This window comes from Chelmon rostratus, chromosome 4, assembly GCF_017976325.1.
Source record: "Chelmon rostratus isolate fCheRos1 chromosome 4, fCheRos1.pri, whole genome shotgun sequence".
In the NCBI taxonomy this organism is placed as follows: domain Eukaryota; kingdom Metazoa; phylum Chordata; class Actinopteri; order Chaetodontiformes; family Chaetodontidae; genus Chelmon; species Chelmon rostratus.
The window spans coordinates 29,640,136-29,657,029 of NC_055661.1; the positions used below are offsets into that span (position 1 = coordinate 29,640,136).

Consider the following 16,894-nt stretch of genomic DNA (forward strand, 5'->3'; position numbering starts at 1 on the left):
GCCTGTGTACTGACCTCTTATTTTAATACTGTGTACATGCAGTCATTCATCAGTAACGAACACTGTGAAAGGGCCCAACCTCCAGAGGGATGCTTTCTCTCATTTACTTTCATCTAAAATGCAGAATTTTAGCACCTTTTCCTCCAGTTTCTAAATGTAAATACTCACTAAGTTCACCAGATCCTTGTCTTTCCAAACTATAAACAACAAATATTGTTTCTGAAGGGGCAGGATACAAAACTGACAAAACTTTACACAAAACATTAAAGCATCAACGGTGCATCAAAACTGTTTGTTCAAATAAGATGAATACAGCAAAGTAAAAACTAAAATATATCTGAACATTATATACATATAAACATATTTATACACATCTTAAAGAACATGACAGAAATCATGTAACACGACATCGTTGCTCCAGCAGGTTGTTTAAACATCAGTCTGAGACATGATGTCATTTCACATCATAAAAAAATCAGACCGTAATAAACTGAATCAGACACACCTGTCGGAGGTCAGGAGGTCACGTGCTGCAGGTTTATGAGACTAAGAACTGATTGACATCTCACCACGATCTCACATGTCTCACTGATATTATGTAAGTGCGTGTGAGTGTGTGTTATGTAAAGTTGATGGATCTGATTCGGGCGAATTCTGCTCCAGCAGAGTCAGAAGAAATAATAATACAAATAATAATAATAATAATTATTATTATTCTAATAATAATAATTATTATTCTAATAATAATTGTTATTAATAATAATAATACTAATAATAATGATGATAGAATTCCGTGTTGCAGCCTTTTAATAGAGCGAATCGACATTAAGGAAGTAATTAAAGTGTCTCCCTGCAGTGAGTGGATCCTGTCAGATCTTTATAGATCACTTGGATCTCCTCCTCTGACTGCCAGCTTCTTATTGACTTCACACTGAAGCGGCTGTTTGTGCGTTTCGCATCACAGCGACATTTACCGGCTTCTGGTGGTTTGAAGTGGCTTTTCCACTCGTTTCTTTCACACGCACCGGGACAGGAAGGTGTGGGCGGCGGAGATCCTGTGGAGCGACCTGGAGTGAGGCTGAGAGCCGCGGAGCCGCACTGTGGACCGTCAGAGAGGCGTCAGCCGCCGACCTGCGATCTAAACTTGAGCAAAAACGCGCAGGACTTTGGCGGAGCCGTAACTTCATCTCTTCCTGAGAAACAGAGCCTGTCCGCTGCGCTGCTGGATTTCTTCCACTTCTTCCTCTTTACTGTCCAAACTCTAAAAACGCGTTGTTTCCCGCTGCCCACAGGATCCCGTTAAGTTGTTAAAATACAACGAAAACATTTCGTCAGAGAATCAGAGTGGCGGAGAAATTTCCTCCTCGTGCATTCTAATCAATACTGATCAGTAAGCCCCCGGTCTGATCAGTTTCATCTCGATACTCTCCTGAGCGGCGGGATCCCGGAGCACAGAGGAACGCTGCTACACGCACGCACACACGCACGCACACACGCGCGCGCGCACACAGCGGCGGCATCACCGGATTCTACTTGTGAAACTGCGCGCGGAGGATCGATGGCTCTCTTTCTGATCAATAAGCAGAGTGTGTGATCAGTTTCGGCTCTGCAGGGTCAGTGCGCACAGTCCGCGGCCACACACACCGACGCAGTCCGGCGGCGGAGCGAGTGGAGGTCCCGGAGCTCGGAGCAGTAGACAGGCGGAGGAGTGTAGAGGAGGTGGCGCTCCTCTCTGCGTCCGGGACAACACGCCGACTCTCTCTCTCCCTCTCTTCTTTGCCGCGTCCTCCTGCTGGAGATAAATTAACGGAAAGCAGCTGTCGGTTGTTTTACAGGCGAGGCGGTCGTCTGGCAGCTCAGGGATCCCGTTTTGCCTTTTTCTTTCTTCCTCGTCAGATCTCTTTTCCCGGGACTCCGCCGACAGCGCTGCTGCTGCACCGCGCCCTCCGTCCCGAGCACCGAGGAGCCGCACCGCCGCACGCCGGCCACAGCGCCCCGCAGGACGGATAACATGTTGCCGAGGTCCGCCGGTCGCCGCGGCTCTCCGGCGGTTTGAAATGCACTTTCTGGACGCTTTGGAGATTTGCACCGTCCACCGCCACCGGCCGCTGCCGCCTCGCCCCCCAGCACCGACACAACACCGGGCTTCCTTGTGATTTTTTTTGATTTTCATCTTTTCTAGCTGGACTTTTCTCTCGTTGCCGGAGATGTTCTTCGTGTCTGGGCTGAAAGTTGTGCGCTCCCCGGCGGAGGGCCTCTAACAGGTCCGGACAGTACATGTAACCCGAGGCGGGGTCAAAGTTCAGCCCTGGTTGGAAATGTGAAAGCGAAGGGGGCAAAGGAGGGCTCTATCTCCCCTTCTCCCACTCTCTCTCCTTCTTTTTTTCTGTTCTTTCCTTTTTTCACGCACACATACACTGGGCTACACACTGCGCACACGCACGCGCGCACACACAAGCTGGAGTTACAGTAACACACACACACACACACACACACACACACACCTTCCAGATCTAAGATTAGATCCGACAGATATGTATTCTCCGCTATGTTTAACACAGGTGAGTCTGCTTTAAACTTGTAAAATGCTGTTAACCGTGTTCCTTTGCAGCAGAGTCTTCCCTCAGCTCGCCTATAGACTGTTGCCTGCACACTCAGGACTGTATGGACTCTATAGACTCTTCCCTATAGTCTGCAGGCTGTAACTTGGCCGCAGCCTCTCCTCTCGCACTTGAACTGTCGCCTTCCTCTCCGCCGCAGCACATGGCGGACTGCGCCTCCAAACTTTATTTTATTCAGTTATTTAGCAGGAGCAGTCATTTCTGTCTCTGTTGGAAACTTTTCCTGCACAATCTGCTGGTTTCCGGGCGGTTTCTGTGGAGGTTTGAGCCCCTGGTTGTGTCTGTTTGTCTGCGGGCTGTACGCACACTCTGTCCCGGCCGCTCCTCTGACTGAAGCCCCGCTCAGGCTCCCGCTGCCCGGCCAGCCTGACCGCAGCCCCGGCTCGGAGTTTGGGGGGGCTGTCGGTTTTCTTGTAGGTTTCCGTCCTCACGTCGCCTCTAAACTTTGAATGCCATAATTTACTCAAAATGTGGACGCGTAAACTCAGGCACAGTCATAATTTGGACGCGTAAAGTTGCGGGTTATTTCTGTTTTCTTTGCCCCCAAACTTTCCAACTGTGGCGAGCACGCCGACATGACTGCAGCTCCAGAGAGACGCGCATGCATGAGGCTCGTGCAGCGACGGATACGATTTGATTTCTCGTTTTTATAGCTGAGATAGTTTGTGACCCGGGTTGTTTCCGAGCTTCATATTTGTGCGTAAATAAATGAGTTTTGTATCCTGACGCAGGATCGGGACAAACGGGGAGTATGGAGGGTTTGTCAGCTGCAGGGGGTTCACTCCGTTTTCCCGGCTGGTCGTATTGAACCCTGCAGGTAAAATCAAAGTGGATTTGATCATGAATCGCTTCCTTCGTGCTGCTGTTCGGGCCTCACGGAGGAACCTCAGGCCTGACACAAATCCGTCTGCAGAAAAAGCCGAGGTGTTTGTGTCAGAGGTGACCTGAGGTGACACCGCAGACCTGCAGCCAGCCCAAAATATCAGCAGCCTCAGACAAAATGTCAGTTTACCATCAGACGACAAACGGATGACAGGATGAGTCCTGATTTATTTCCAGGTTTAATTTAAAAAATGAATTAAACCACTTTGCATATTTATCCATCATTCATTTAAATTTGACTTAATTTTTCTCCTTAAAAAAAACACATTTTCTCCACCGCAGTGTGGTGTTCAGGGTCAGAGGTTAAAATAGGATTTAAGACCTTTATTTTTGGGTGTGACCTCATGGAGGTTTTGGCTGCAGACTCTGGTTTCCTCTTGTAAGAATTATCGTCCTAATCTCCTGAAATTAACCACAGCTTCAGAATTAAAATTGAAAACAGAACAATCACAGATTTCTATTCAGATATTTTTTACTGACTCATATAATTTAATCCAGTTATTTGAGATGTATTTTATTGCAAGTATTGGTTGGAATTGAAATTATGTCATATTTTGTTATTTATTACTGAAATTCATTTCTATATTATAAACAAACAAGACATCAGAAGCAAGTTAATTCACTGATGATTATTTCTAACAGTTTATAGATCAGTGGCTTTATTGATCGCGGCTGTAAAAACACAGAATGTTCTGTCAGTAACACAGTGAACGCAGCTCATTCACTGAACATGCAGTCCTGTTATAATCTGCTGCTCGTCAGCTTTGGTGAATCCACAAAAATGATTTGGCATCTTGATTTTCTGCTCGGAGCTTCAGTTTGTTTTGAGACGCTTTTGAAGACGATCTGAGATTGTGAAACTGCAGGAACGAGCACGAGCTTTAACATTTAATCTGATTATCAGGCAGTAAAACCAATAATGAGCAGACAGAGTCCTCACTGACTGCTGCTGCCACAGATCCTGCTCGCTGCACGCTCACAAAAACCTCTTTTAGGGCTCAGAGCAGACGAGGTTCCTGCTTTTTGACACATTTTTATTGAGCAGGTGGTTATTCTATTTTTTATTAATTCATTGATTTTATTGTTGCCGTCTTATTAATTTCTGATAATTCTGACATATTTGCTGATTGAGTAGAGGTGTGTGTGTGTGTGTGTGTGTGAGCTGCTCATGTGTAATCCAGTGAAGATGTTTCTGTCCGCCCTCAAACACAACAACCTGCCTAGACCAAACGTTGTATTTTTGTTCGGCATCATAAGGCCCAAATTTAATGATTAATGTTTTTGGATATTTTAAGTTAATATTGATCCAAAATATCAGCGGCTGCTTTGTACAGGTTAAACTTGTCTTTCTTGATTTAAGAATGCAAATAAATGTGAATTGACAGATTTCCTGTTTAAGTGTCAGATCCAAAGAAAAATAAATCTTAAAAAACGTTAAATTTCAGCAAAATTTCAAGTTTGTCCGTCAGCCAGCAGGGGGCGCCCAGAAACAGAACCCACAATAGATTTTTATCTTTAATAAACTTTTTAAAGATGCACTTTTTTATCGTGGCCTTCGGAACTTGTTGGAACTTGTGGCGTTTGACAAACTTTAGACTTATCAAAGACTCATTTTGTTGGTGTCGCAGCAGAAACTGTGCTGCTGTTTGTCGCGATGTTTGGTGTTTAGCAGGTTTTATTAACTCAGCTGGCGTTTAGCTGGCGTTTGAATATTTCATTGATTTATTGAAGACGAAGACAAAGAGTAGATCAGTCCATCTTTTTGTGGTGCGAGCACTACGAGAAGACACGGTGTAAAAACTGAGGTGAATAAAATAAACATTTGTTAAAGAAACTCGTCCCATTAATCAGATTCTGACTCACGAATAAAATCAAAACTGGCAGTTTGTTGATTTTCATATTTTTACAAAATAAAAAAGATCCCACAACGAGATCTCGCCCTCAAAAATCCATTTAATCTCTGAGCCGAGCGCATTGGGACGTAATGTCAGAGTGAGAGGAGACGCTGAAGCCAGGGGTCCACTGAGGACCCAGAGACGTCCCCACTGATCCTTCACGGGGGTCTTTTGTCTGGATGGATGATATCTTTGTGCTCTGTTAGCTCTCCTCTGCTTTATGTTCATACTCTGCTGAAACGTTCAGCTGTTTCTGTAGTTTGTAGTTCTCTGAGTGGTTTTTGGAGCTTGTGTGTGAGGATCCAGGTTCTGGACCTGACCCGGTCTGGCTCTCAGACATCTCTTGAAATGTTTCCGGAGCTTTGGCTGAATCCTGCTGTGTCTGACAGCAGCTTGTGCGTTTTGAATAAATCTCCCTCGTCGGTGTGTTTTGTGTCGTCGAGGCCGCCGCCGTCCTCCTCCGTCTCCTGCCGTCAACCGCCGGGCCTCGGCGGAACAGCCGGGCCTCGGCGGCGAGCCGCTGAGCCTGAGCGACACGCCGGTAATTCCCTCAGTGTGTCGGTGCGGGTGTCAATAGACGGGGAGGGAGGCAGGGAGGATTACCATTATTGCTCCCCTAAATGACTGTTATTCAGGGGGTTGTTGTTACTGGCTGGTTATTTGGAGCTCATTACATCTGTCACCAAGGTGCAGAGGGGGAACGTGTAAGCCTCGGCCCAGCTCTCAGACTCCCCCCGCAGGTTTAGAAACGTAGATTTCCTCAGAGGGAAAACGCAGAAAGAAAGAATGACCCCGAAAGAGACGAAGAAAGAACCCCGGGGAGCCGCTCGGAAACCTCTTCACCGCGTTTTAAACAGGCGGCTTTTATTCAGCACCCGAATCTGCCCCCCCGTCAGGAGGACGAGGCGAGTTTCACCTGGCTTTAATGAAACGGGCTGGAATGAAATGTCACTGTGTGGACACAGATGCAGCAGGCCATGGCCGTCTGCAGCTTTAAGATACAGACAGATGATTCCAGAAACGAGAGAAAGTGGGATTATCTCGGACCAACTGGCTGTTTGGAAAACAGAAACACATTTTTAAGGGCAGATGTGAAAAGAAAAGATTTGTTCATGAAGAATTGTCGAAAAAAACACCAGAGTTTGTGTTTCAGAAGCTGAAAAATCTCATCTTTTCTTAAAACAAGCCAATATGCCTGTGAGATTGAGATAATTTTATGCCTCCAACACAAATCAATCAATATCTTCTCATAGAGTCATTTCTCTGATTTTTACTGCACAGATTTGCACAAATTTGGAGAAAATTCCTGAAACAACAAAACACAGAACAAGTTTGATTGTTTGACCAGAGAGGCTGAAGATTATCTTACTTTAAGAGTCAGAAGCAGATTTTTTACCTCCAATAAGAGACGACATGTCTTTTATAGACAGACATCGTTGACAGTGCCCAGATTCTGCAGCTGAACTCGTCATCGAGTCTGTTTTAGTGTCCCGAAATGTTCGATTCTCCAACACAGCCCGCAGTTTGACATCATTTCACCTTTTCAGTGAATATCGGCTGATATCTGGTGAAGCCGTCGGTTCTGTTCTTATTTCTCGATGCTGACACTCAATTCTAGAAAATTCCTGAAACAAGATTAATTATCTGACCAGAAAGGCTGAATTCTCTTTGTTTGTGGAAGCTAAAGCAGGTTTTTCAGGATGTTTGCAGTGGATCACATCCCATCTGAAGCCAGGGGACGAATCCTAAAACAACCCAAAAACCAGCCGTTAGTTTGACATCATGTCGTGTTTCCATAGAAATCGTCTTGTGTCAGTCGTTCCCTTGAATCATTTTCTCGACACGGCTGCAGAAACAGGATTATTTTGTTTCAAGACACATTTCAGAAAACATTCCTGAGTCGAGGGGAAACTGAGAACAAGAGGGATTATCTCACCCTGCTGGCAGAAAAGCGTGTTTTTAATGCCGAATATGAGACAAAGTGACTTGTTAAGTGGGATTTTGTTTGCGGCGGACAGACAGAGTGTGAAACAGCGGCGGAGGAAACGGCGGCGGAGGACGGTGTGAGCGGGTCAGGAAGCTGAAACGCTGCACTGGGCTGTGAGGAATGTTGGTATGTGGCTCCAACGAACATCCAGAGCCGGCGAGCTGCAGATCCACTGTGGAATGTGTGTGTGTGTGTGTGTGTGTGGAAGCGAGGCTGAACACATCATCCGTCCAGCAGCCGCTCGTCGTCCTAATAACCGCCCGAGGACACACACAAACAGAAACACATCTCACTCCGAACAGAAACCACAAATAACAAAAGGCGGCGTTCTCGGCCGTCCTGGAGTGAGATTTCAGAGCGCGGAAAGCGGCTGCAGGTTGGCTGCAGAGCGGCTGGAGGCGCTTTTGGAGACAAACCCGTTCGCCTGGACCGTCTCCAAGAAGAAACAATGCGCTGTATTCAGACCCCTTGACAAGGGAGGGTGAACAATGTTATATAAAAAAAAGCGATGCAGCTGGCGCTCTAATGCACAGCCTGTAGATATAGTTTCCTCTTTAGTGTGAGAGCTCTGAGCCGGAGGTTTAATCTCACACAGAAGATTTGACGTAAAGATTTTCTGACAACGCAGCTGGAAAACATTCGTCCTGAACTTCCTGTTTTTTAAAACGTGATCCCAGAACCTCAAGTCGAGTCTGAAAGGTCGTTTTTAAAAAAAATGAGTCGATCAGAATGTGTGAAAGTTCACGCTCAGATGATCCGACCCGATAACCCGACAGTGTAACAGACACGCTGGTTTCACGCCTTAACAAGCTACAATAAACACGCAAGGTCTGCTCGCACTTTCAAAATAAAAGCTTTGCGACGCACCAGAACGACTTCGGGTTAAAGTAAATATTTCCGTCGAGCAGTCGGTTTGACCTTTGCTTTCAAACATGATTCAAAGTCTCGCGTTTGACTCATCCGTCCACTCCCGTCATCATCGCCCCCCGGTGGTCCCACGCCTTCATTCGGTTCACGCCTAGGCGAGGCAAACCGTAGCACGCTATCCTCAGGTGGATCGATCTCAGGCTTTGGTTCTCTTCATGTTCAGGCTCAAACCGGCAGTGACAGTAACTGAGTGTATCACAGCCTGATGGATCTTCTTCCTCTGAGCCACCGAGCTTCATTGTTGTTCCATTAAAAACACGTCACACTGTTGTGAGCACTAAATATGGATTCATCCGCCGCTGAACATAGTCCCCAACAAATGCTCTATTTCCCCCTGATGATGATGTGATGTTTCGTTTTTTTTATTTTTGTAGAAAGAAACTGTGTATTTGTGAAGTGTTTTTAAAGATTAGCATCTTCAGTAGGAACCAATGGGCTTGGAGGTGCAGACAGGAAGTCAACTTACATCTAATTCTAGAAAATATGTTGAAAGAAATCTGCCTGTTCAGTGAGAAGCTTGTTCTTAAAGTCAGAAACCAGCAGACGGCAAAGAGACAAACTTTTTCTACAGTTTCTACACTTTAAATTTTCAACTGGAAGGACTCGCAAGTGTGTGTGTGTGTGTGTGTGTGTGTAGTATCCACATGCCCCCCCAGTCGGAGGCATTTGCACGTATCAAGATGTGTGTGAGCCTCTTTGATCTATGAATAGTCGAGTGTTTTTTTTTTTTTCTCAATACGTGGCTCAGGAGGAGGAGGAGGAGGAGGAGGAGGAGGAGGGCCTCTCGCCTCCCTCCCCCTGGCCTCCCCCCTCCACCCGTCCTGCTCGGTAACCCTCTGAGGGGTTTTATCCAAATAAGAAATGTTCCATGAAGATGTTTTCTGTTCGTCTGTGCTTTTTCTTCCCTTTTCTTCGTCCTCGTTGTTTCTCAGTGATGTAACCGTTCTGCTGTTTGTCTTCCTCTGCGTCTGTGTTTAGACGGACAAACTGAAATGACAGGTTTCCTGCGAGCGTCGCCGCCGCCGACCGTCCAAACCATCCAAACAGCGCACAGAAACATTTACAGGCCGTATCGGCGTTTCTCACGTTTACCACCAATCAGAATCAAATCAGAGCCGATCCAAACACACACGAGTGAAGACCTGATTTTTCCTGGCAGCCGTTGTTTTCCATTTATTATTTTTCTCATCTTTAATTCATCACGAGCCTCAGTCTGATTTTATCAACATGTGCTGATAAAGTTTTGTAAATTCAAAGTGTAAATTTGCTCACATGAAAAACAGAATTGGAAACAGAAGCAGACTCGATGCACCGATGGATCGAAACCTGAATATGAATTCTGAAACAACTGGAAACCAATGATTGGCTGGGGATAAAGGTCACATGGTCTGTGAGAGACGAGCTTTAATATGCAGAAACTGATAGAAGGAAGTTAAACCTGGAGTCTGATTAGTTCTCTGATTGTTTCGTCTGCTGATCTTCATAATTACGTCACCTCAGTTTAAGACTTTTCTAGCTTTTCGTCACCTGTTGCAAGAACGCCGCCGCTTCTAGAAATCTCCTGAAACGAGAAAAAGCGAACGATCTGTCTGTTTGGTGTTTGAGGACCGACAATGTGACATTTAAAGCGATCGTGTAGAGGTGTGATGATGCTGCTCTGCGACTGTGTGGTTTTTAATGAGCTTTAATAACCTTGAAGCTGGAAGCTCTTCTTCTCTGTTTAGTTGCTGCCTGTACCCCCCCCCCCCCCCCCGAGCTCTTTGTGTGTTTGTGTCTCTTCCTCTGGTCTCTGTGTTGTAACATCGAGCAGTAAAGAGCCGCCTTTTCCTTCTTTTCCAGTCTAAAATGTTCGTTTCCTGGCTCGGGCCGTCCGGACAGGCCTGGTTTTGTGGTGGTTTTGGGGTTTGGAGGAGGGGTGGGGGGAGAGCAGGTGTAACCACCCCAAATTGGGTGCAATCCACGACATGCCGTCTAAACCGCATTCCCACCCTAATAACTGCACAGCCCTCATCAGCCAAAAGCCACATAATGCACCTTTAATGCAGCTCTAATCCTCCGCACGGCGAGATCGCGCCGCTGTCAGGAAACAGCTCCGTGTTGTTGTTTGTGTTCGCGGCCGCCGGTCGGCCGGTTAGCTGGTCGGTTGGTGTGATTTTTCGGGGCTGGCAGACCCCCGCAGACCCCCGCAGACCCACATTCCTGCCTGAGAGCCAAGAAAGAGGCGAGACAGGCTGAAGTGGAGAGTCTGTGTGGCCCAGAGAGACAGACGGGTTTTAAATGTGAGCAGAGGAGGCTGAGGGTGTTCTCTTCCTTCCTTTCTTCTGTCCTTCTTTCTTTCCTTGTATCTGGCTTCCTTTTGCATTTGCTATTTTCCTTTGTTGTTTCCTTCTTTTGTCATTAATTGCTTCCTTCCTTCCTTCCTTCCTTTCTAACCTCTTCCATTCTTCATACTTTCTGTCTGTCCTTCCTTCCTTTTTTCTTTTTGTCCTTCTTTCCTTCATTCCCTCTGTGTCTCTTTGTTTTTGTCTTCGTCCTATTCGCTTCGGTACTTCCTTCTTTCCTCCTTCCCTTCTTTCTGTCATTTCTCTTCTCATCCTTTTGTTCTGTGCTTTCTATTTTTCTTTTTTCCTTCTTTCATTTCCTTGTCCCCTCTTTCCTTTGTTTTACGTTTCCGACCTTTTTTTTTGTATTTTTGCATCTTTCTTTTCTTTTTTTTATCTTTTTCTCTTTCCCTTCTTCCACTGATTGAAAAGCACTTAAATTTCCACAATATGATGGTTTCAGAACTTCTCGTCCTGCAGAAATGTGTTCAGTTGTTTGTTTTATCTGAATTCTATTGAACATTTGTTGAAATGATTCTCCTCTTCCTCACGTATTAATTACAGACTGATGTTTGTGAAGCTGAACTTTGTTCGAACACTTTATTTTAACTTCCTGAAGTTTGTCTCTAAAAAGATGTGAATTATCTCTCGGTGTGATCAATGAATGAGATGATTTGTGCTGAAAAGGAAACGTTGGATGAAAAGTGTGGCGTGATTCAGATGAACTGCTGTATAAACGTGTCGGCGTCTCACCCTCTCACCACGTCTCTCCTCTCCGTCCCGCAGGATGAATTCCATCCTTTCATCGAAGCCCTGCTGCCCCACGTCCGGGCCTTCGCCTACACATGGTTCAACCTGCAGGCCCGCAAGAGGAAGTACTTCAAGAAGCACGAGAAGCGCATGTCCAAGGAGGAAGAGCGCGCCGTGAAGGACGAGCTGCTCAGCGAGAAGCCCGAGGTCAAACAGAAGTGGGCGTCGCGCCTCCTGGCCAAACTGCGCAAGGACATCCGGCCCGAGTTCAGGGAGGACTTCGTGCTGACGGTGACGGGGAAGAAGGCGCCGTGCTGCGTGCTGTCCAACCCCGACCAGAAGGGCAAGATGAGGAGGATCGACTGCCTGCGCCAGGCGGACAAAGTGTGGAGGCTGGACCTGGTCATGGTGATTTTATTCAAAGGGATTCCCCTCGAAAGTACTGACGGGGAGAGGCTGGTAAAGTCTCCTCAGTGTTCGAACCCCACCCTGTGTGTGCAGCCGCATCACATTGGAGTTTCAGTCAAGGAGCTGGATCTCTACCTGGCCTACTTCGTGCACGCAGGTCAGTCCTCCGGCCTCTTCTTCGTGTGTTTGTGTGTGTGAGTGCGTGACGTGACGCCGAGCAGCAGGGGGCGCCGCTCTGTGTTCTGCCTGCGTGAAAGTGTGCGTGTGATGAAAGCAGGTGACAGTAAACGTGACGATCACGGCAGGTGAACGTCACACCTGAAGCTCCGCTGGTTTCTCTGATGTGTGAGGGGCGTGTGGCCTCGCGGCTTCGGATCACTTTGATTTTTTCTCAGGATTTACAGTCGATAGATTTGTTGAAAGCTCAGCAGTGGAGTCAAAGTTTCCTGTCGGCTCGCTGTGGACGAGTGTTGTCTTCCTCACTGACCACCTGAACACTTTCACTTCCTGAAATGAATATTTATTGAACACATGTGGGTCATCACAGCTGGACTGGGTGGATTCATCTGCATGGCCACTATTATTAAAGACATATCAGTACGTTGGTGTGAACTCAGGCTGCTAGCTGACAGCGCTCATCAGTAGACGAAGGATTTAATGGCATCGTCTTCATCACGCAGACGCTGGATTCACTCACCTGTTCAGTAAACTGCTCGCTGTCTGGTTTAGCTTGAGACGGCAGCTAAAATGTTAGCACCGCTAATCCCATAAACATGAAAGATAGCAGGCTAAAAGTAACATCGAGGCTATGCTAATGTTAGCTCACACTTTTAGAAATAACAAGTAGATGAAGCGTCTGCTCATTGGTGCCACAGGTGGAGCAGCTCCATCGGCGTCTGAAAGCTTTTTGTTTAGTTTTCCTCTCGGTTGGTGGTGGAAGCAGCAGGTCGAGGCGAACGGACGTCTGAGAGATTTAAACATCAGATTTAAAGTCGCTGACACGCAGCTGGTGAACGCGGTTTGTCTGAGAGTGAGGATCCACCTTCGCTCTTCACGTTATCTGCTGCACGCAGGCAGAGTTTCATTCGGCGGTCAGTAAAGCAGAAGTCTGAGGGAGGGGCGCTCGGCGCTCCGGCTGTCCTCTGAGAGCAGAGCAGCTCGGGGGGGGGGGTTCGGGTGAAGCTGGCGCACCTTTTGGGACGACTCGCTTCGTAAAAAACTCCACAATTATCTCCGGAGCGATTGCTCAGCGCGTTTCCTGATTTCCGGCCGATTCCTCGGGAAAATAATTTGGCTGTTGGAATATTTCTGCGTGCGGCGGTGAGCGGCGGCCGCCGAGGCGTGCGGAGGAGACGTTTGGCAGACGCTTTAAATACTTGGCACGGAGCTCGAAGTTTGTTGGAGTTTACTTGACGAAGGAGGAAAGCTTCCAGATAGTCGGGGAGAATCATCACCGGCCTCAGTGCGATCTTCGCTGCTTCGTTTCAACTCGTCTCAATAAAAATCCTCTTTTCTCTTTTATTTATTGAGTTCAAATACGTTTCTCGAGTTTCAGAGCTCACTCAGTGACAGTCACTCAGTGGCTGTTCTGGACCTTTCAGTCGTATGGCAGCATCTTCAGCAGGTGCTGAGGAAGATCACGTGATGTGATTCAAAGAAACTTGATGATCTTTGATTGTTCGCTGTCTTCAGACGAGGACAACGTGGTCGACGGCGTGCTGACGTGATGTCGCGAGGACGTGTTTCACGGATGTCTCGTTAGGAGAAAAAAGGTTTTTAAGCGTCGGTTTTCCGTCACGTCTCGTCGTGTTTCTGTGGAGGTGAAGTTTAAGACACAAACAGTGGAAAGATCTCCGTCCCTGAACCTTAATTACAATCGTTTCCTGTCGCAGACTGAAGCCTCTCTGAGCCCAAAGACTGCTCCCTTTCTGCTGCGCTCCGTCCGGATCGCCTCGCCGCCCTGCCGCCCTCCTGCGTGTGTTTTCACTGTGCGGTCGCGGTAATCAGCCGGCTGCAGGTTCACACTGAGCTCCCTTCAGGCCGGGGGAAAGTTTGGAGGCTGAAACGCCTCGGATGCCGCCGCTGGTTTGCGGTTTCGTGTCGGGGCTCGGTCGAGGCTCTTGGCAGAAAGCTGGAAATCCTCAGTGAGGTTTCTGTTTGAGTAAACTCGTTTTTAGTCGCTTGTCATCGTCGGCAGCAGAAACACAGAGGGGGGTAATTTGCGGTGAGCACGGTGGCGGTTCTTGAGAATATGTTTATGTTTTAATTTTCTTTTTTGCTAAATTTAGGTTTTCTATTTGAACACTTTTCGCCACCCAGATCCAGAGTGTCGAGGCCTTTTCATCACAGAGTCAGGACTTGGCAGCATTTTGTCTCTTCTGAATGAGGTGAGAGGGAGAGGAGCCCACAGAGCTCCCCCCTCTGCCCCGCTCCTCCCTCCTGGTCTGGATGCAGGAGGATCAGGTTTCTTCCTGCCTCTTATTTAAAGCAGCAGAGCTTTTCTGGAGCAGCGGCGTTGATTAAAAGCCTCGTGAAGGCGAACTGACCCCAGGACTGGCAGGGCCGGAGGCGGGGTCTGTCAGGGCGGCCCGAGTCGGTAATTAAATTCATCCCCGTACCACTGACTCAGGCTGGGGGGGTGGAGGAGGGGGTGGCCAAAGACCAGCAGTGTTGCCAGTAGAAACCGCAGCGTACTACCAACCATTTATTATTTAATCCTGTGAGTTCAGCAGCAGCTCGTTAAAACCTCTGAGACACGAAATCTGAAGTTTAGTTTGTGTTCACCTTCAGTTTGCAGGGAAGAGCGAGCGTTTATGATTGGCTCTGCTCACCTGCAGCTCGTTGTTGATTGGCTCTGCTCACCTGCAGCTCGTTGTTGATTGGCTCTGCTCACTTGCAGCTCGTTGTTGATTGGCTCTGCTCACCTGCAGCTCGTTGTTGATTGGCTCTGCTCACCTGCAGCTCGTTGTTGATCGGCTCTGCTCACCTGCAGCCGCTCGCTGTGTCGTTGATGATTGGCTCTGCTCACCTGCAGCTCGTTGTTGATCGGCTCTGCTCACCTGCAGCCGCTCGCTGTGCCGTTGTTGATTGGCTCTGCTCACCTGCAGCTCGTTGTTGATTGGCTCTGCTCACCTGCAGCCGCTCGCTGTGCCGTTGTTGATTGGCTCTGCTCACCTGCAGCTCGTTGTTGATTGGCTCTGCTCACCTGCAGCCGCTCGCTGTGCCGTTGTTGATTGGCTCTGCTCACCTGCAGCTCGTTGTTGATTGGCTCTGCTCACCTCGGCTCAAGCGTAGCTCTTTATGGTCACGTTCAGGTAGTCTGGGTTAAGGTTCAGGACTTTGGTTGACGTCAGGAAATCCTTCAGGTGGAAGTGCAGGAACTTGTGCTCAGTGTTTTATTTATTAGCAGTTCAGTTTCTTTAGTATTTTCTTACTTTTAACCGAACAGTCAGTTCGTCAAAATGTCAGTAAGTCTCAGGTGTTTAAATGCGACAGCTACATGTAACCAAGACGACCGAAAACCTTCCAGTTTTTAACCCATTTGGCGCAGGTCGGCCTGGAAGTGGCCCAGGTGACCTGCAGGGGAGGGAAATCCGGCGTGCGCGTGTGCAGCTTGAAATACGGTAAACAGCTGAACAGGAAGCTGTGAGTGTCTAACAGGTGGAGCTTTTCAAATTAACACACTCTCACTGCACTCATTCATGAACACACACAGGCAGCAAACCCCCCCATTCATTCATCTGAGCAGCGTCTGTCAGTGTGTGTGTGTGTGTGTGTGTGTGTGTGTGTGTGCGCGTGCGCCTGTCCTCAGGAACAAGTTGAGGGTCAAAGGTCAGCTTTCCCCCACCCTCCTCGTCTTCTCGCTGATTTACGAGCAGACCCTCGGCGGCGGCGGCGGCAGCGGGTGTCACTATCACTGGAATGCTCAACACGTGCTGGAAGGCCGTGACCCCTATCATCAGGCCATTTAACCTCTAGGATAAACATCCCCCCTCCCCTATTAACAGACAGTGGAGAGCGCACACACACAGAGCTCGGGGGGGCGTGGTCCGGCCTGGTTGGCGGTTGGCGTCGGCGCGCGGCCGGTCGTGAACAAAAGGTGGAAAAAGGTCGACTCCGACTCTTCGCCTGTGATTTAGATCCATCGCAGCCTGAAAAAAAGATGTGAACATTTATTACAGATGAGATAATATTTATGTGGGCACTAAAGTCAATTAAACATAATTAGAGAGATGGAATCATAAAAGTTGGAAAGAACGAGTCTGACATTAAAGTTAGTGGCTCTGCAGCGAATCACTTCCCAGAAGAAGGTCCAGCAGAGGCGCTTTTCAGCCCGCTGACGTCTTCCTTCACACGCCGCCACGCGGCGTTTTAACTCCGGGTGAGACTCTGATGAGAGTCAGAGGTGACGGAGCTGATGGAGGGGATCTAAAAACGGGTCCAGATACTCCACACATCCTTTGATTCTTTCTTCAGCTGCTCTGTTTTTACTGGTATTACATCCTTTACTTAACGAAGTTCTCCACGTTCAGACTCAAACCCACAGAGAACGAATCCACTAACCAGTGCTGTGAGTGTCCCAGAGCTCCATTTCAAAGCTAATGCTCAATAAAGCTAACTCTCCTGGTGTAGCTGTTATAATGTTAGCTATTTTAAAGCTAACGCTGGATAAAGCTAACTCCCCTGGTGTAGCTATTATAATGTTAGCTATTTTAAAGCTAACACTTGATAAAGCTAACTCCCCTGGTGTAGCTATTATAATGTTACCTATTTTAAAGCTAATGCTGGATAAAGCTAACTCTCCTGGTGTAGCTGTTATAATGTTAGCTATTTTAAAGCTAACGCTGGATAAAGCTAACTCCCCTGGTGTAGCTATTATAATGTTAGCTATTTTAAAGCTAAAAACAAAACACACTAAGTTCTCCTTTGTTTTTTTTTTTTAGTCTGTTTTAAAGCTAAAAAAAGTGAAATTATCACCATCGTATATCACATGATGTTCATCTTCTCGGCGGGTCATTTCGATACGTGGCGCATAGAGGTAGGATGTAGAAGTGTTTCTGTGATTGGTCAGAGTGATGACGTCACCTCACTTCATGTGTTTCT

General features: G+C 47.5%; 1 protein-coding gene across 1 annotated transcript in view; it reads left to right on the top strand.

Annotated features, from left to right (window-relative positions):
- The first annotated feature begins 2,498 nt into the window (after window positions 1–2,498).
- The window catches only part of nfia (nuclear factor I/A), a 107,482-nt gene continuing 93,086 nt past the window's right edge, over window positions 2,499–16,894 (top strand). The window contains exons 1-2 of the mRNA XM_041935006.1: window positions 2,499–2,561; window positions 11,420–11,948. Coding sequence (XP_041790940.1) covers window positions 2,535–2,561; window positions 11,420–11,948 — 556 coding nt within the window. The 5' untranslated portion in view covers window positions 2,499–2,534. The remainder of the gene's footprint in view (window positions 2,562–11,419; window positions 11,949–16,894) is intronic.